The sequence below is a fragment of the Semicossyphus pulcher genome, unplaced genomic scaffold, assembly GCF_022749685.1.
Source record: "Semicossyphus pulcher isolate SPU_LCO1_2020_fin unplaced genomic scaffold, fSemPul1.0.p SCAF_17, whole genome shotgun sequence".
Taxonomy (NCBI): Eukaryota; Metazoa; Chordata; class Actinopteri; order Labriformes; family Labridae; genus Semicossyphus; species Semicossyphus pulcher.
In genome coordinates, this window is record NW_027211681.1 from 1,194,756 (window position 1) to 1,215,365 (window position 20,610).

The 20,610-nt window shown below is 39.5% G+C and overlaps 2 protein-coding genes across 2 annotated transcripts; both read right to left on the reverse strand.

Annotated features, from left to right (window-relative positions):
• Positions 1-2,680: 2,680 nt before the first annotated feature.
• Positions 2,681-3,859, reverse strand: LOC138594232 (nuclear factor interleukin-3-regulated protein-like). Its single transcript, XM_069665256.1, has one exon. The coding sequence runs from the start codon at positions 3,857-3,859 to the stop codon at positions 2,681-2,683; it is 1,179 nt and encodes a 392-aa protein (XP_069521357.1).
• An 11,647-nt stretch (positions 3,860-15,506) lies between these two features.
• On the reverse strand, positions 15,507-18,026 carry klf1 (Kruppel like factor 1 (erythroid)). The gene is made up of 3 exons (XM_069665798.1): positions 17,952-18,026; positions 15,783-16,632; positions 15,507-15,682 (listed from the first exon to the last, which is right to left on the reverse strand). The coding sequence occupies exons 1-3, from the start codon at positions 18,024-18,026 to the stop codon at positions 15,507-15,509; spliced, it is 1,101 nt and encodes a 366-aa protein (XP_069521899.1).
• Between the last annotated feature and the right edge of the window lie 2,584 nt (positions 18,027-20,610).

Consider the following 20,610-nt stretch of genomic DNA (forward strand, 5'->3'; position numbering starts at 1 on the left):
TTGTCCTCATCACCAACATATTCCATGAGCTGTTTACGTCATCCCTGTTTTGTGTTAGACACACATACAACTCCAACCCATTTTCTCACTCACATCCCTTCCCCCTGCTTTGTCTCAAACATCACATGTGCACCCTTTTACTACACACATACACACACCATCATCACCACCATTAGACCATATTGGGGGAAACAGTGGCCTTGAACTTGTCTAGCTCCTCCCCCACCAGTCCTCTGTGTTATAACCACCAACCCCCAACATTCTCCTCCATCTCTCAACAAGCAGGCATTCCCTTGGCAACAGTGTGGTGTGGTTGTGCCTGCCTAGCAACCAAAAGGCCCTCACGCCTTCCTATATGGCTCATGGCATGGGGGTTTGTAGACTGAGCTGGATGAGGACTGATTGCAGACAAAAGATATCTGTGTATCTATTGATCTTACTGTCGCATAAAAAAGGGGTCTCTGCAGCTGCACAATCTCACATTTTAGTGTTTGTATAGGTCATATAAATGTCATTTTAAAATTTAATCATAATTTTTGCTAAGAGATAAGATGTGTAATTTAAAGATGGTAGGGCTGTACTTCCAACAGAGACACCTGCTTGCTTGTTCTGCATGTGCAGCATGTGGTTCCACATTGAGCACAATAAAGGTTCACTACCCCTGTAGTAACACTGCTGTGAATGAATGACTGAATGAAAATCAATGATGCATGTGGATAAAGAGACTTGGCGCCACCTGGTGTTGATAAAAAATGACTGAAAAAGGAAATAATCAAGAATATGTTTAAACAGAAAAATGACATTCAGTCAAGTGAACCCTATTCTCAGACAAATGAAATAATTCACTGTGTGTATTGCAGCTTTCTAACTCCCCATTACTATCAGAATGTTTTTAGGAGCACCTGTCTTTATGTCCATCTGCAGACTTGTACTCTTCCCAGGTGCTAATGTATTCTGAACCAGTATCCTTCACTTCCACATGGGCCAATCAGTTTCCACCGCAGCTGCTTCAGTGCTAAAAATAGCTTTCATATTGCTGACGTGATAGATGACTCATGCAGAGTCTCACATCTCTCCCTGCATCCGTACACCACCCCTCTCTCCCCGACACTGTCCTACACCCCACTGTCCCAGCGTATTTCAGTGACCTTAGCTTTGAAATGGCTGTGTGCTATACTGACACCAGGCTGTGTTAACAGTTTCAATATTCATTAGAGGAAGGAAGGCAATAAATGAAAACCAAATAATATCAGTTCAGCCGAAAACATAATCTGTGACATATTCACACTCTTCCGCAGTGCACCTTCTCGCTCCAGCACCACACCTCACATAGCTCTATTTGCTCTTGCTGGGTTAGTTTTTGCACCCCAGCCACTCCTGCCAGTGATGTAATGCAAAATGCATTTTAAAAACACTGCAACCTCCCCTGCATATATGTTGATGGCTGTGTCTTGATCAAACACAAGTGATGGTAATAGCAACAGAAACAGTGATGTCTCTAAGTTGTCAACAATGAGTGACAGTCACAGTGATAAGATATTTATAACTGTGACTGTCACTCATTTCATCTGATGATTTAGCATTGTTCTTAGACAAAATAAAGTCAAATTATATCAAAAGACTGCATAAACTGTGTGCACTGCTGCTTCAGTGAAACAAAATGATGATAGATCATGTGAAATATACTTCATCTGTTATAAAATATTCACAAGTCATTGGTATAAAATATAATTTTATTCCACTTGATCTCACTTATCATTTTGAACAAAGAAAAAACATACCTCACTAGCAATAATAAGTAATAAAACAGATACAGATACAACAAATGTAGCAAACAATACGTACAGATCACTTAAAAAATGGCGTCAAAGGTCATATTAAACACACCCCTTTGGTTTAAGCACAGAAAATATTTGTGCTTTTTTACATTTCTGTATCTAACACAAAGTAATCTTAATATACAGAATTTGAGTTTAAAAGCTTAAAAATTATGCATTGTCCCACAGAAGAGAAAAAGGGCAATTCCATATCAGTGAACATGGTGAGATTGAGGTGTTACAGAATTTAAGTTGTATATCTAACATGCCATTACCATGTTTCTAACTGACCGGTTGAGAAATGTACGGCGTCTTTTTAAACTCCAGGAAATCAACATTCAGTCGAGCCAGATGGCTGTTCAACATGAGTCTAGTTCTGCTCGAGGTTTCTGCCTGTTAAAAGGAAGTTTTTCCTTGCCAATGTGCCGAATTGCTAAGTGCTACTCATGGTGGATTGATGTTGGGCCTCTCTTTAAATAACTTAACAATGAGTCGGTCTAGACCTGCTCTTTCTGTAAAGTGTCTCGAGATAACCCTGGTTATGATTTGGCGCTATACAAATAAAATTTGATTGATTGATTGATTGAACATGAAGGACTCTCACAAACTCACTTTGTGTTCTGCAGTGTTGTTGTGCTGGTGTTTTTGGTAGTGGTGGTGTGCAGATCATTACAGAACAAACAGGCTCCTGAATTAAGTTTTTCCAGTGAAACAGGTTTGTCACTTCAGATGTAGCTGTTTACACTGAGGCCAGGCTGTCCTGTGGAAATATGTAGTCTGTAAGATTGCTTGTTTTGGAAAGATGTAGTGTGAAATCTTCTAATCAACTTGAGGCGGGACATGATCCTCTTGTGCTCAGGATCTTAGATCTTAGGGAGCAGCTGCTGAGAGAAGAGCCTCTTGAGTTGGGCCACTTCATGAGACAGACAACTGATCTGAGACTTGAGATAAATGTCCCCTTTCGAACATGTGGTGTCCCTGAAGTTCTGTGGAGAGAAAGAGTTATAATATCCAGAGGAAGGACCCTGACACTGCAGCCCAGCTTCACCACAGGCCTCCTCCCTGGGCCATGGAGCCTGGCTCTCTGTCATATTGACCCACCCCACCTGCTGGTGATTCCTCTCCTGGATGTTTGGCCCCACTGTGGCTACGGGTGGTCCACTGTGTCTGGTATCAGAGGGTGGAGACAGCTCCCCTCCGGGGCCTTTGAAGCGGAGCTTGTGCGGAAGGCTCCTCAAACCCTCGGGTGAGTCTTGTCTGTTCACATACTGACTCTCTTTGACTTCCAGAGGGCAGATGTGGGAGTGGTAGCCCTGTTGTACCCCCACCAGCTCCCTCCGAGAAGGCCCACCACGCTCACTTAGTGGGACATCCAAAAACACAGATTGAGCTCCCACATTTGAGGGACATGAGGTCGAGACACTTGGGCCATAAAAGGCTCCCTGGTGTGGGTGGATACTGGTCTGTGGGTTGAGGGATGAAGATCCATCAGTGTGAGGCTGGTAGACTTGTGTACTAAGTGTTGATTGAGCACAGTGGGATAAGGACAGTGGCAGGATGGACATGTCGGATGACTCTTTGACCAGGCCAAAACGAAACTTCAGGGCTAACAGCTCGGCCTTCAGGCGGGCGTTTTCCTCCAGCAGGCCCAGAACTCGACTCTCCAGCACCATGTCATTGGCTCTGCGCTTCTCCCTGGATCGCTTGGCTGCCTCATTGTTTTTTCTTCTCTTGTCCCAGTATCCCTCGTCTTTCTCTTTGTCAGAGATGAACTCTCGTTTGCAGCGTGCATTATTGCTGTTGTCTTCATCGCAGCTGCTACCAGACTTAGCTTCGGTGTTGGCAAGGCTCTCTTTATGTTTCTCGGCAAAGGTGCGACCCAGGAGGGTTCGGGCAAGCTGGCTTGTGGAGGTCAGGATGGAAACAGTCTCATCAGTAAAGGACCCGGCTTCTCCCGGAGGCCTGGACTCCAGTCTCTCCACAGCCTGCAGTGAGGGAACAGCAAGGTCCTGGATCAAGCCTCCTGCAGTCTGAGCTGTCATGTTCAGACAGTCCTACTTGATATTTCAGGGAGCTGTGCTAGGTCCTTAATGAGGGTTTGTGGTTCAGGGTGAAGTATGCAATACTTGCACCACCTAGTGGTGAAAAAATAGAAGTACAAGAGTTAAGGTGACAATTTGTTTAATAATTGCAAAACTTTAGACAGTATGCTGTTTATGGGTGAATGTAAAGTATTTGACAGGAGAAAAGTACCTCAGAATAAATCAAAAATATGAAATTAAAATTAAAAACAAAAAATCTCTCAGGTTAGATAAATACTTAAAAGCATTACATTTAGATTAAACAACAATAATAAAGACTCATAATAAGAATGGTCCTCTTTAATGCAAGTATATCTATAATACCATAATTAAAACCGTCACATTTGAAATTATCAAATGATTTCACAAGAGTTCATAAGAAGATGAAAAATGTGAAAGATACAAAATGTTTTATCTTAAAATCTTTTTTCAAATTTAATTGGAAGGATTATCAATTATATATATTGATAGTTTACCACCATGTGACGGTAACTATGCATTTAAGCATGTATTTATTTCCAGAGTTTTATTATAAGGTTATGAAACCTTATAAGATGTACGATGAGCCATGAATCCTTTATTGTTTTTAAAGTCCTATATTGTTTTGTTACATCCGTTGTAGGTCTACAAATTAATTTATAAGTATTTCTTAAAAACTATCCAACAAGACAAAATACATTAACTTGCATAATTAAATTACAATGAAATCACCTATACATCGTAGAAAAAATAAAGGAAATCTTACTCACATATCAAACAGCTGCTACAAGCTTTGATGAGAACCTCCTCAGACAGTGAGAGGAGACATGTGGTGCTCTACAGGATGTCTAGTCGTTTCTGTTCCTTAAAAGCTCCGCATCTCTCGGTGTGTCTGGGCCCGCTCATCGGTTCAGTCGGGGTTGGATCCTCACCCCGGGTGACCCTACTGCACCCCGCCCCCTTACCCTTCCTCCTTACGGGAGTTACGTCTGCTGAGTCAAACCAGCGGACACACACGCAATAAACAGCTACAATACCGAGGAGCTTTTAAAATAAACCCTGAAAGACTCTATAAATAAGAAGTTAAGTAACATAGGAACGTCATTGGCAGGCGACTGAGACCAGGGTGCCATAGGCTATAAAAAAGAATCGGAAGGCTTAACAACATGTCCACAAACTCCTATAATTAACTTGTCCAAATAATGATGGTAAAAAAAAAAGTTATATTACATGAAAAACTGTCACCATGGCGCATCTATCTAACACAAGGTGCACGTGATGTGCCAGTCAGATAATCAGCCAATGATAGCACCCACAAGAAAAGGCGGAACCACTATTATGTGGACCTAAGTGATCCCTGTATTCTTTATTAAGACGAACCACGCATAGTGAGCTATACACCAGATACAATGAATTTCCTTATACGGCAAGTAACGTTGCTTTTAACAGATTATGGTAATATAGCGAAGAGTTTAGCTAGCTATTGTCTATTTGTGTGCAGTTTAGTTTATTGGTTTATTTGACAGGGGCCGTGCACAACACAGCTGCTTATTTACATCTGTGGTCCCTGGACAGGAAGATCTAAAAAACACACATTACAACACAATCAATTAAAAACAATACAAAAACCATTTTGATAAACAGTATATACAAACAAGATACATTGCAAAGCTAATAGCAATTAATGACACAAGTGGGTCAGTGACTGGTCACTTTCAATTTAGGCAATAAAGCTGTAAAGAAATGTAAGATTACAGCCATGCTAGTGAGGTTGTACATGGGCATAATGGCACTTTTGTGCTTAATGCTAATGTCATCATGGTCAAAATGGACAAAGCTTACATGCTGAAATACGTAGGTATAATGTTTACCATTTAGCATGTTAGCATGTCAATATTTGCATATTAGCATTTACCAAAAAAGGCGGATGGAAATTTGATTATTTTCGCAGGGGTGCCTATTTGGTTAAAAAACAAATAATTGAACAAATTGAAAATTGAGTTAGTATAATAACTCACATTGACTGGCAAAATGGATATCTGTAACAAGTTTTGCACTAATACATCTAGCCTAATACTTGTTGAGATGTTTCAGCTCGTTTTAAAGTGGTGGATTAACAGACAGACTGACAGACCAACATTGCCTTCCCTACAGGTAATGGCTCAAATAGTTACTATTTTATTTACTGGACCACCAGGATGACATTGTTTATGAAATAATATATTTGCATATATCCTTCAGCAACAATGCTTTACCTTTACAAACTGTGCCTGGTTTTGTTGCTTTAGTTTTTATTCTTTCTGGCTTTATAGTGGCCTGATACTTTGTGAAACCTGTTCTTCCGCCACACAGTAAAACAGTGGAAATCATCCTAAGCAGTAAAGTGTTTTAGTCTTTCACTAAGATTAACAGTTTGAACTGTGTAATGTATTCTCAAACAAAATAATGTCTAAAGAAGAAACCAGGTGGGCATTCCCAGATATTTATTTTGTGTATAAAATGTATTTCTTGAAATGATCATACTGCAATGCTTGATCTACTAACAGCTTTATCTTCTCATGACATTTTTAGATCACAGTGTGAGATGAGATCATCCGCTTTTCAAAAGCCTTTGTGCACAGCAGTCATGGTGGCTTAAGTTGTCCTCACTTGCCCTGTGCAGGTGATCACCCATAACAAGGAGTTCAAGGTAACACAGTTACATGAATAAATGTGTTGTGTCTGTGCCCTCTTTGTAACTTCACTTATTATTTCATTTCCATCACAACATTCGATTTACTGACACATTCCCTCTGTCAAAAGAACAAACGTCAGCCTGTGTAATTTCACTCACTCAGTATAGCCAACTCACTTTTTTCCTTTTCAGAAAAATAAGTTAATCACTGTGTTACTGCAGCTGTGAGTTAATCTATAAATTATATAACCTTGTAATGTAAATGAAGACTGTAAAGACACCTGCACTGACAGAGTGAGTCACTTGAATGCCAGTTAACAGTATGAATAGAAAAGAGAGCTGTTATGTAATACGTACACACAGAGAGAGCATTTGAGGACTGCTCTGTGCTAAAGGTTCAGCCGAGGTGAGGCTGCACAGTAAAAAGGCACATTGTTTTTCTAGCTGCTGGACAGTGTTACTTCCTCCCTGTACATGGAAATGCTGCATACTGGACCTCTCTTTCACTGTATCACTAGTTCCTTCAAAACAAGGCAACAGTTAACAAATGTTTTGATTTGGGCAGTTCCTTTTTTTGACAATTTTGTAACAACAATGTCACTATTGTTTGTACTGTTTCCCAGACCATGGCAAATCCGTTTGTACGTTTTGGTCATCGGACCAAGATTAGATTAAAAGAATCCCTTCATCCTTTTATCAGAGTTATCTCATTATAGATATTACTTACCAAGAAATGCTTTTAACGTCCTGCAGCTTGGGGTTACATAACAAAAAAAGATCCATCTCAACAAGTAATTTTAAGTAAGTCTCATTTTCTAAAACAACTTGGTGTTATGGTCTTTGTCATGATCTGATGCTAACATGTTGACGTTTAGAGGGTGCAGAGTTTACCATGTTTACCATATCTGTTTAAGGCTGTTAATGCTAAACACTAAGAGCAGCTGAGGCAGTAGTATTGGACAATTAAAGGCCTAATTGTCCTGAACATGTGAGTGTCTGCTCAAAGTTTGACAACAGTCCACTAGATGGTTGTGAGATACTTCAGTCTGGACCAAAGTGGTGGACTGAGCGACGTAGTCTTTCAGGTCATGTGTTTGTTCTTCTTCTTTGGATTCTAATCATAACCTGTTGTGTTGAGGTGAGCATTAATGCTGTAATAGTCATTGATGTCATATGTATGTGTATTATTGGTTTCAGGTTACTTCATTGATCAACAGGTGATGATAATGTGCCAACAAATGTGCAAACAAAGGAGCTGAAGAACGAAGACCTTTCCAACTAGGAAGAATGTAAGTTTTTAACCCTAACTCTGTATATAAACAAGTCAAAAAGGCACATTTAAAATAATGTGACAATTAACATACAAAACGACTCAGTAATATCTCCATTAGCAGCTTTGTTTGCAAAAAGTAGCCATTACGTCATAGAGAGTGTTGTTGCAGAAGGAGTAAGGATTGAGCAACAGTCGGTCACTAGTTTTTCTTATCTTTATAGGTTTAGGTGTGAATGTTATATGATACTTTGTACCCTGAAGGCTTTATAGTCCTCATATAGATCATATCAAAGGGCAGCAAATGTTTTGAGAAGAAAAATATTTGTCCTTGCGCTTCTTTGGTGAAATGAATTTTTTGGAATTTGGGGTTTTTAAAGGACACATTTCAACCCAACTTCTTCAGACGGCTGTTTGAGGGTTAACTCCAAGAGTTCGAATGTAATGTAATGTTTAGGCTGAGGTTATGTAGGTATTGCTATGTAATGTAATGATTAAAGGACCACACTCAAATCTTCTGGCCAGTGTCAGTTTACTATTTAGTAGAAGAAGTTCTACTCAGCCTTTAAAAACAGTTGTATTATGGCTATTGTTCAGGAGGAGCTCTGTCAGGTCGAAGTAAATTGTGACATCTCACCATTTGTCACATTTTACAACATAAGACGTGCATTTTTTGTTGTGGTGTTTTTACTAGACCTGTCTCTCATGTCTCCCAAGTGTAATAGTAAATCATTGCAGCGACATTTTGGTTTAGGGCTGGGTGATATATTAAGTGAATGGCAGTACTTAAAGAACAGAAGTACAAATATGTGCGCGTGTATGTGCATTCATATGCATGTGAAGCTCGTCAGATCCTTGAGAAAAGAAAGTAATCATCAGCCCGAGCGCAGAGCAGACAGTGGCCTCGTATGACTTTGTGTGTTCATTCAAGTTCAAATCAGGGCAATCAGCTCACTCCCTCCTACTCCCATGTTCTCTTTCTTTCTTTTCTTTTTACATCACTCGATCCACTTGGACCCACAGTCATTAGCCTCAGTGCTGCAGCAGTTTTCACCACTCTTATCCTGCTTTTGGACAGCAAGCCAAGGTCCCCATTATGTGAGGTTGTAAATTTGCAAACAATCATCCACACAAAGTTGTTGATATGAACCACATGAAGACTTGCCAGTTTGACTCTGCTCATATGTTCGACTTAGAAAATACAAGTGTTGATACAGAACTCATCTTGAAGACTGGTATCAGTGCTGCCCTGAAGTAACTGATGATGAAGTAAATAATGCAGATAAATCCTTTTATAGATGCTCACTAGAGAGGCAGAGCCCCTTGAATATTAATGCTACACTTTACTGTATAGTGTCTGAGACAGGTTTTTCTGTGACTGTGTCTGGTGAACTGAAGTGGCTCTGCTGCGTCAAAATTGGTCCTGCTTCCTCTGAGTAACACTGTTGTTCTGGCATTATAAAATCTATGGTGGCTGTGATTGTTTAAATTTCAAGTCTTGATATCATACAGTTTATATTCACCAGGTTTGTTCCATTGAGGTCAGATGTCTCCTTACAGGTAAAGATCTTTTGACTCCCGCTGTAAGCATAAGGAAAAGTAAACACAAAAAAGCATTTCATGCGACAACTTATTAATGAGAAAATTAAATAACTTACATTATTCAAAGCACAACATACACTCACTAAATGCACAACATTGATGGATTTCGGGATATTTTTTACTCTCATCCTTCTTTTCCTTCTTTTTAATTAATTAATCAAGTAAACGGACATGATGTCTGCATGGGGACTGAATAATCTACATTTATCCACAGTTGCAGTTATACTCCGATGGACCTGAGGCCTAAGGCGACGTAATGAAAGTTACTTGTAAGGTACAGGAAAATTGAGGTCAAGTGAAAAGGAGATGATAGCTGGAAGGGGAAGAGGAAAGATGAGCAATGGGAGATGTCGGAGTGGGGCTTGGGGCTATGAGCTATGCTGGCAGGCAGGCAGGCAGACAACACACTGGATCTGTGGTTACTAGAGAAGAAAATCTTTCTCTCTTACAACACAATCAAATTAAGTGGTTTAATGATTTCTCCATCAATAATGTTCCATCTTGCAACTGAAATTAACAGGAAAATAAGCTTAAAACTGTACAGAGAATTTGTCACTTGCTAATGGAGGGGAAATACATTACGTACATTACATTGCATTGGTGGAATTGTTTATGGCACATTGTATTTAAAGCCCTGGCCTGGACATTAATCAAGTGAAATTTTTCAATCATTGAGCTGTTTTATAGCTGCAGCCCTCTGCTCAGACAGAAAGGACACTCAAAAATATGACATATTGAATGGCTTAATATTTCAGTGCTTTGTTTTGCAGACTATTAATAATTGAATATTGAAATCATTGCGTAAAGGCCACACAGTACCCCCTCCAGAGGTAAAGCATTATGTAAACAGGGAATGAGGAACTACAAAGTGGAAGCAGAGAGGGGATTTGTCAGAGATTTTGTTTGCTCTTTTAGGGCCACTAAAGGTCAGAACTCTGCCCTCATGTCACCTCTAAATCCCAAATCAATTACCCTCCGAGGCTGCACTAAAAACAATGTTTCTGCAGTTGGAGCTTCATGACCATGTCATAAAAGTTATGTTTTGTGGATTTATCTGCTGTGATGTAAGTCTCAGTGTGTAATAGATTATAATGGTTATGTCAGCAGAACTATATTTACCAGGATTACCTTGTGTGTATTTGGCTGTGAGCAGGGTGGACGTCACATGCTCACTTCCCGCACTTGTCTGCAGTTGCACCTTCAAAGCCATAACTGCACCAAAAAGGTAACTGCTAATCGCTAAACCTCTAGCAGTGTGTTTGTAATTTCTTCCTTCAAATCAAGTAGCAATAAATAAAACCTATCATACCTATCATATGCTAGAAGTGTTGCTGTAAGACCTGTTATAAATCCTTAAATAGATAGAGATAGATATAGTGCTTTATCAATCCCCGAGGGGAAATTAGAATGTAATAGTGTCAAGGTGACTGTCGATAGAATACAGTATTATAAATATAACTATATACACTGATCAGCCATAACATTATGACCGCTGACAAGTGAATAACATTGATTATCTCATTACAATAGCACCTTTCAGTTGGTGGGATATGTTAGGCAGCAAGTGAATATTCTGTCCAGTTGATGTGTTGGAAGCAGGAAAAAATGGGCAAGCATAAGGATGAGTGAATTTGACAATGGCCAAATTGTGATGAACCACTGACAGGGTTATGAGCAGCCAAAGCTTATTGATGCATGTGGGGAGAGAAGGCTGACCCGTGTGGTCAGATCCAACAGAAGAGCTACTGTAGCTCAAATTGCTGAAAAGGAAATGCTGGTTCTGACAGAAAGGTGTCAGAACATACAGTGCATCACAGTTTGATGCGTATGAGGCCGCATAGCCGCAAACTGGTCAGGGTGCACATGCAGACCCCTGTCCAGCACTGAAAGTGCCTACAATGGGCACACGAGCATCAAACCTGGACCACGGAGCGATGGAAGAAGGTGGCCTGGTCTGATGAATCTTTTTTTTTTTCACACCATGTGGATGGCCGGGTTTGTTTGCGTCGCTTACCTGGGAAGACATGGAACCAGGATGAACTATGGGAAGAAGGCAGGCCGGCAGAGGCAGTGTTATGCTTTGGGTAATGTTCTGCTGAGAAACCTTGGGTCCTGCCATTCATGTGGTTGTTACTTTGACACATACCACCTACCTTTAACATTGTTGGAGACCAAGTACACCCCTTCATGGAAACAATATTCCCTTATGGCAGTGGCCTCTTTCAGCAGAATGAAGCTACCTGCCACACTGCAAAAATGGTTCAGTAATGGTTTGAGGAAAACGACAACAACGTCAAGGTGTTGACTTGGCCTCCAAATTCCCCAGATCTCAAACCAATTGAGCATCTGTGGGATGTACTGGACAAACAAGTCTGATTCATTCCCACCTCACAACTTACAGGACTTAAAGGATCTGCTGATGGGTGTATATACAGTATTATATACATAAAGACCGATGTGGAGGTTGGTATGTATGTGCAATATTATTTGAGAATAGTTACTCCAGCATATTAGTGTTACATGCTCTTTTGAGCTCTTCCTATAACGCAACATAATGGCATCTTTATTATGCCATTTACACCATATGGGTTGGATGCTAACGATGATAAAGATTGTCAGCCCTGGGATTGCCTGCCGATCAGTCCAGGGTGTAACCCCGTCTCTCGTCCAGTGACAACTGGGATAGGCTCCAGCCCCCCCGAGACCCTGAACAGGATAAGCGGTATAGATAATGGATGGATGGATGGATGGATGGACGATGACATAGTTGGCCATATGAGAGTTAAAACATTAAAACAATACGTCCATAAAATGCGTTTTAATTACACTAATCAACAGACTCTGACGGACATGATTTGTCTATATTTCTGTTTTCCCTATATTTCTTCTTCCTCCCCTGATTCTGATTTGTTTTCAATTAGTAAGTGCCATCTCACTTATTTTAGGGTATTCATATAACTTCCACTCTTGTTATTTCGACTTGGATTTTGACATGAACACTATCCACAAGTCAGAAATTTGTAAGAATAAGAACACAAAATGCCATGTAATTTGCAAACTTGCAAAGTTCCCTATAATAGAATGCATTATATAACTTGTTTCACAGGCTAAGTATTTGTCTTCAGATTAGGTAAACGGAAAACATGTTGAGTGTCAAATGTGTCAAAACCAATATACTTAAAACACTCGAAAAACAAATGCCCGTTTTACATGTTATTAATGACTATATCAACAAAACATAGACAAGACTGAATACGGAAGAATCTAATGGATCTTATTCATTTTGGGATTTAAATGTTCAGAAGAAAGCTCCTTTCTTATATCAAATATATCTTTTATCTTAAGACACAAACTCTAAAATGAACAGATTCTAAAATAAAGTGAGATTTTTGTTACTTTACCAAAACATGTGACACTTTGTAAAGTTTCAGTGCAACAGACATAACTCTGAAGACACCGTGGATCATCCCAGATGTAAACAGAACTTGAACAATATCAACTCTGTTTGCTATCACATGCAAAGTCATTTCTTTGTCTGCATAAATACATGAGTGTGTAATTGTGTTTGCTTCACTCTTTGTGTCTTCCCTGAGGGTGTACATGTGTCTGCATGAGTATGTGTGAGAGAAAGAGGGAGCTCCATAATGTGATGACGAGCTCCATCATCTGACATAATCAGGATGAAACAGTAAGTACTCACTTACATAAGCAGATTCTTGTCCTAACATCACCCTTGCCCAGCCAGCTGATGCCAGCCTGCAGGCTTGGTGGCTGATGTAACAACCAAACACTGCCACCCAAAGGCCAAAGGCAGACATTACACCCTGACTCTGTGTGCATAGATCTAAGCCAGGGGTAGTCAATTAAACTTGAAAGAGGTCCAGTTAGAGATTTTTTTTCTCAAGCAAAGGTCCGGAACATCATAATGTCTGACCTGCGTTATGATTCAGTACCATACATTTATACATTTTGAACGTCTGTCAAATCAAATAAAGAAAATACAATTAGGCTAAATGTTTTTTACAACAACGCTTATAACATTTACACAGAGCTCTCATAATTTAACAATAACAATAATGAATACTTCAATATTGGTAAGGAAATATAGTTTGTGTTTGTATGTTGGGGGGTCTGGGGGGTCTCCAAAGTGTCAAAACCTTTATTTTCTGTATTTTTGGTTTATTTTATGCCCCAGTTTGTGATGGAAGTGTCTTTATTTGTGAATGAAAACAAATAATATAATGTCTGGTACTACTGGTATTATAATGTTGTCCATGCAGAAATGAAAGAGAGACAGCTTTACCTCTTCACTTAAGCTGCTATCTCTCTGCTTCCTGACAGAATTAACAAGATTTGACCATAATAGGGGGATTCACTTTATATTTTATTTTATATTTGCCAAATTTAATTAAAATATTTTTGGCGAAATGCAGTTGCATTAGACTTTTTCTCGTGATGAGTCATGGTGATTTTTAAAACAGGCAATGACTATGAAATAAATAACATTTAAACGCACTGTACACTGACGGACTGCTGGAGAGAGCGAGAGCGAGGGGGAGAGAGAGGGCACATACCGGTACATATAAGAACAGAACTTCGGAAATAAGAGGAAAACTAGTCATGATGGTGAAGCCTGATGTAGCTCTAGATAAAGTGTTTGAACTAAACTGCAGCCTGGAGTCTCTGTTAACAACATATACGAGTCTGTCCAGTCTTAAAAGCTTGGTTTTCTCTACTGCTCTCATTTTAGAGCACGCCATGTCTGCTTTTCCCTAACTGACTTATTTTCTCCAACTGTGTCTCTGTAAGTCTCTTGTCGGCAGGCTCTTCAGTCTGTATCAGATACAGATGTATCTGTATTCTCACATACCCACTGGGTCAGTCGCGATCTGAGTGACAGATTTGATTGGCTGAGTAGCATCACGTGTGATGACTTACAACGAATGCATTGGTCTGCGAGTTTCTTGGACCCCCAAATCACTACCGCAAAGACAAAAAAAAGCTGCGCAGGTTAAAATAGATGCGCTTTTCAAAACTGTAAATAGGTCCTGGAGACGACGGCAGTTGGGTCCGGATCCTTACCGCGGTCCGCCGTTTGGAGACCGCTGACCTAAGCTGTTATCACTGCTAATGACCTGCACTTAAGACTTAAATATACAACTTTAGTGTGAAATAGCAGAATTTACAGCATTAGAGGTTTTTTATTAGAATTATAACAAGAAAAACTAAATTAAAGGACTAAAAGCACTCATGAAATTATAGAAACATTGTACAATAATATATTCTGTTGATATAAAGATGTTAATAAATACGTTACTCATTATAGATGAAAAAAAAGAACTGACAAAGCTGCAGATTTATTTACAGTTTTGAATTCTGCTTGATAAGAAAGACAAAAGCCTGTTTTTCTTAAATTAAAATTCCCCACACAGACAAACATTAAGTTAAGTGTCCAAAAAATAACAACCTGTATTTACTGTTTGATCATAGTTTACATATACTGTAAGGTTTATTTTCTATCTTACATTAAACATGGTAAATTATTATAATAGAAATCAGACGAAGATATCAGATCATCTAGGCAGTGATTAGCATTATTGCAAAGCAGTCATGACTTTGTTCATGTCATGAGATCCTACAGGATATAGTACTGTATAATGTATTATAACCCATATTATACACATTTTAGTAGGCATTTTATTAGTGTTTATTTTTGCTGTCTACATGCCCATAGTGTGTACAGTCTTATAGCTGAAAGCTTGCTAAATTTACATAACAAATGTGTTTTCACCAAGTGGTTCACCAGTTAGATTTTTTTGAGGCCCTCAAAAAGCTGGTATGCTTAAGGAACACCAGTGCTTGTGTTTTCAACATGCGGGCCTGTATTATAAACATGTGTGGTTATTGTCCAATGACACTGGGTCCTAAATACAACTTTTCAGTTTTTTGGGTCAGAATTAGAGTTAAATCTAACTTTAAAGAATATCAAGGTCATCATAAGTCTTCTACCTTTTTACCTTCTACCTTACATTTCATTCTTCAAATGTCAATGGATTTTCTGCGTGTATGTATGTTTGTGAGCGTCAGGTGTGTCTCTTCATGTGCAGAGCCAGGTGGTCGGAGCGGGAGAAGGCCCTCTGACACAGCAGACACTGGTATGGTTTTTGGCCTGTGTGCTTGCGGTAGTGACGCGTCAGCTCATCTGAGCGAGCAAACTTCCAGCTGCAGCCCTCCCAGGAACAGTGGTAAGGCTTCTCCCCTGAAGTGGAAAGAATAAAACAGATGGTATTTACCATGCAAATAGATTAAATTATCTTGAAACAGGCTTTATTGTTGATTCTGTGGTTGTTGTGTTGTACCTGTGTGGGTGCGGAGGTGAGCCTTGAGGTGCGAGCTCTTGGTGTAGGTCTTGCTGCAGCCGGGGTAGTCACAGCTGTGGATGGCGGGCCTCTTTTTCCCTGTAGGCCTTCTTCCACGCTTCCCCTCAATGCCACCAGGGGGCAGCTGTGGTCCAATCAACAGGGGCTGCTGGTGAAGGGGCAGGTGACCAGTGGTCTGGCAGTGGGTGTAGTCACAGAAAAGGGTGGCATTGTGGTTAAAGTGAGGCATGTAGCTGTAGTGTCGAGGGTCAGAGGTCACAGCCTGAGGTGGTATGAACCTGCTGTCGGGTAAGGTCACCATGGATGGCAGAGGATAGTAATGGTTAAAGTCACATGATGAGACTTTGCTGAGGCTTCCTCTACTGTGCCTCTCCACACTGCCGCCTTGGGAGTAGCAAAACTGATCTACAGTGGGTACACTGGGAAATGCAGTCAGACCTGTCTGGTCGTTATTATAACCATGGTGGTACAGCTCGGGCTGGACCGCCGCTGTGATGTCAGCCGGGGACAGGAGCTCCGCCATGAGGCCGCCACAGTTCATCTGCAGATCCTGTCCTGGTTGGTCCTTAAACATGGCTGCCTCTGTGTACGCTCGGTTTGGGTCTAACTGTGGGAGCTGTTGATCGCTGTTGTCCAGAGAGGGGTTGAGGTCCGGCGATGGGCTGGTCCAATCAGACAGCAGGAACTCAATGTCCCAGGATGCTTGGCTATCATCGTCCAGGAGCTCCTCTGTCATTTGTTGAGAGACCTGCAGCTGCTCAGAGCTGCTTGTTGACACTTTGTTGCTCACGGAGGCCAGAGGAAGAGAGCCACCTTCAGACTTCCACACCTGGGTGATGTTGGAGAGCATTGAGAAGTGATGGTCACATAGGAACAACTGTCTTTGAAAAGTAATACCTGCACAGTGCTTTGTTCAGAGAAGGATACAAATTATTTTTTATTAATTATATTTTATGCATCTCAAAACACAATACTACATGTATGTTGAACAAGTCTTTATTGTTGCTTTAATAGTTTTTAACACATGTCCAATAATTATGATGCACAAAATCCACGGTCCTTCTGTGTAAAAGATATATTCCAGAGTTCAGCTGTAGCTGCCACGAGGCTTCAGCCTTCTGTGCCGAACTTTGTCCTCAAAATACTGCAACTTTAAAAGATGCATACATGATTTGTCAAAGTCAGACTGCTAAAGGCTTATATTAGAGTCAGTTAGACACGCAAAACAAGTGCTATGGATCCCCATTACTGAGGTAACTGCTTTAGGAAGGGGTTCTCTGCGGGGAGTGTGGACAGCAGGAAAAATTAGAGTGACCAATAACGCTTTCACCGTACATGTGGGCATGTCGGACAGACTTAAAAAAATAAACCTGTCCTTTAAGACAATAAATGAATCAGTACAATGCCTTTGTATCTTACTCCCTGCAGACCTTTTTCAGATTAGGACTTCCATAACATTTTTGACGAAGAAACGTCCTTAAGAGAAAAGAGCAACAGTTCAGCAACTATTTGAAGTGCATCCATACAAATAACTAAAAACACTTTCGATCAATCAATCAATCAATCAATCAATCAATCAATCAATAAATATATATATATTTTATTATCTTAGTTATCTCATGTAACTGTACTATTTGTTAGATTTTAGATCTTGAGAACTCAGATTATTAAGAGCATGATTTCTTACAATCTTTAAAGTGATACTTTAATACAAAAGTGTAAGTTTGTTCTGCTGATTTAGCAAATGTCAATGCAAAACTGTTTTTAACTTGTGCTAACTGCTTCTTAAACAGCATATGAAACCACTCTCTGATACACCCGAATAACAATACTGCGGAAGTCTGTTTCCTTAACTCTTAAATACAAGGTCAACATACAAGACTAATATAAAAAACAGGTGTAATGTTGTATGGATATGATAGTTATAGGGAAAAAGCAGTTCAGCATTGTAGTACAAGACTGAACTGCACAAATAATCAGCAATATTTAAAAATAATAAAGACATTTTTTAAATATTGAATTAGATCTGATGCTTTGCTTCCAGCAATCCAGCTTTCAATGACAATAGGTCATCAATATACACTTTAAAATCTATTTTGTTTCTGTCACTGTGAAAGAATCAAACAACTGAGGTTGAACCTTACTTACTTTCATACTGTCGCTGGAGTGAGCAAGGTTGGAGAAGGAGCTGAAGGAAGGCAGCACAGCCTGAGTAACAGCCATCAAGCGCTTTGAAATGACGTCTTAGGACAGTGGCAGCAACAAGGGTGAAGTTTCTCTTTTCGATTGGCTCTCCTGTCGTCTTTATTTTTACATAACCATCTTATGCCCAGCTAACAGAAAGTCAAACCCCAGCTCATCAGGCCACTCTCCTGTCCACTGAGCGCGACAAGGCCACAGAAACAGGTTCTTAAAACTGTCTCCTTTTCTCCATACCTCCCCCGCTATCTCTCCCTCCTCTCTCTTGTCTATCTCTGTCAGCTGCGAGTCTAACTTCAAATCTCTCTTTTTCATGTAGGTTTTGACCGTTAGGAGGTGGAGCGAAAGTATGAGTTACTTAGCTGGCTCCTTCTATTTGTCCCTTAAAGATTGTTCATTTACAATCTCTAACAAAGTCTGATATCTCACCTCAAACTCACTGCCTTCCTGTTTTGTGGGTTTCAGAGCGAAAAATCATCTCTGAAAAAAACTATTTAGCTGATGTTCCCACATTATCTTCATGAATTCATCCCCTCTATATCCAGACTCATACCTCGATATAAATGTAATGCTAAGATAAAATCCCAGCTAATCTTTTCAGTGTAGTTCTTTACTGAATCAGTGTTCCCTGTATCTTATAAATGGCAAGAAGTTTTTGAATAAATAAGCTTCAATATTCACTGAAACGTATCTCAGAGAGGTGCAGAAACTTTTGTTGTTCATTTAGTTCATCAGTAATTTTACAGTTATTTACCAAATTATTTCAAACCAAATCGTACCAAAGATCTTGCCGACATTGAAGTGTTGCAATGTAAAATCACACAATGATATAGATTCAAAAATAAACAAACTTGAAATAACTGCTGTTTCTAATTTCTCACTGCAAAGCTGCAGTGTATCTATACTGAGGTAATTGAAAGCACATACTGACATACAGAATAAAAGAAAGAAATGCTTAAAGGAAAAGTTAAAATAGAATAAAATAAGATAAAATCAGATTCAAAAGATTAAATTGAAGAAAATTAAGGATGACAGAACAGTAAGTGCTGTTACAGTTTACTTTGTATGTGACAGAGATCTGCACAAAAGCAGATTTCTAAGGCATTATTAACATGCCACACAAATCATGATTCCTTTTTTAAAGTCTGAAATTAAAACCTAATCTGCTTTTATTGAGCCAATACTTCTAATATTTTTACCCGCTCCACACACACATTCACAGGTTGGCCTTTGTCTTCCCAGTGCGGACATGTGGCTCTGACTTCTGAGAAGACCTGTGTTGAAGGTGATTATATTCTGGCTGCTGTTTATCTGTTGACGTGGGTCAGAGGCAGGCTGCTGTCTTCTTACAGATAATGGATACTGACTGCTGCTGATCCCCGATGACTTGCCCACCACTGATAAAGACTCTTTCCCCCAAAGTGAAGACTACGCAAGAATTACACTCCAAGGACTGAAAACTGTAGGTCTTTTTCAGAAAACATTTTAAAAACGTGAAAAATTGAGATTCTCAGGCAATCGATACAGAGCTTCACCAACCTAAATAGGAGACTCAATCTTCTCTGTCCTGGGTTTTTATACTTTTATGTTCAATGTGAGCACTGTCTTTTCATACATAAATTATTTAAATATTTTTTCTTGTAATATCCTGTTTGGGCTTAGTGATATGACATCAATTTATAATGAATCCAATGGGAAAAGTGGACCCTTGTAGTTGTTAGCAAAAATAACCATTAATAAGAAACATTATAGTACATGTATGTTGTTTTATTTTTTTTAATTTGGTATTAACATATATAAAAAATTACCTTTAATATTATGTCTAAACCAAAGCTTGTCTTGAAAAAATTACCTGGTTCTATATGTGTAATGAACTCTTCATTATTTTTGCACATTATCAACAGTACTTCATGTAGGAATCAGTACAAAGAAGACTACCTGCCTTTGTCTCCATCTGGTGGTCAGATGTTGGCCATGTGCCGCTGGGTTTTGAAAATAAATTTGAAATAAGTCCCCGTCAAATATAAAGTGTTAAGAAGTTGTTGGTATGAAGCTGACACGTAATAATAATAATAAAAAAAACACCAGAATTTAGAAAAAAAAACAAAAAACAATTATTCTGCTACTGTGTTGCTATAGCAACATAGAGACGCTGCTGTCCACACAGGAGTTTAACAACCGAAATTAGCAAAGGCTAACTTTAAGTGTTTACGGAGGACTTCTGATAAGAAAGGAAGTGTTTGAGTAAGTTCTATGTTTGTATGTTTTTTGTCATGTGACATCCTCTCTTGTCATGTAAAGTAAACTTCCTACCCTTCTGACATTCGAATCGTATTATTAAAGTTAGCCACCTAGCAGCAAGGGCACAAATGTATCTCATATAGCTAAACACCATTTCAGCGAGCGTACATAGTGCCATGTTGGGGATTTGGAACGTCAATGTTCATATCTATTTATCAGAAATCTCCCTACATCCTGTTTAAATTTGTCAGCGGTTTGACAGCGGCTGTCATACTGTCGACTGGAGTTAACAGTCAATTATTTTTGTCGGAGAAGCTCTGTCTTTAAAATAATCACCACCACCTGTCTTATAATTTGTGCACACTTA

What these genes read in the sequence shown, in the direction of transcription:
- LOC138594232 (XM_069665256.1), bottom strand. Translation starts at nt 3,859, where the DNA reads ATGACAGCTCAGACTGCAGGAGGCTTGATCCAGGACCTTGCTGTTCCC.
- klf1 (XM_069665798.1), bottom strand. Translation starts at nt 18,026, where the DNA reads ATGGCTGTTACTCAGGCTGTGCTGCCTTCCTTCAGCTCCTTCTCCAAC. An exon ending in ACTCCAGCGACAGTATGAAA is followed by an intron (nt 16,633 to 17,951) that starts GTAAGTAAGGTT and finishes AACATCACCCAG; the next exon opens with GTGTGGAAGTCTGAAGGTGG. An exon ending in TCACCTCCGCACCCACACAG is followed by an intron (nt 15,683 to 15,782) that starts GTACAACACAAC and finishes TTTCCACTTCAG; the next exon opens with GGGAGAAGCCTTACCACTGT.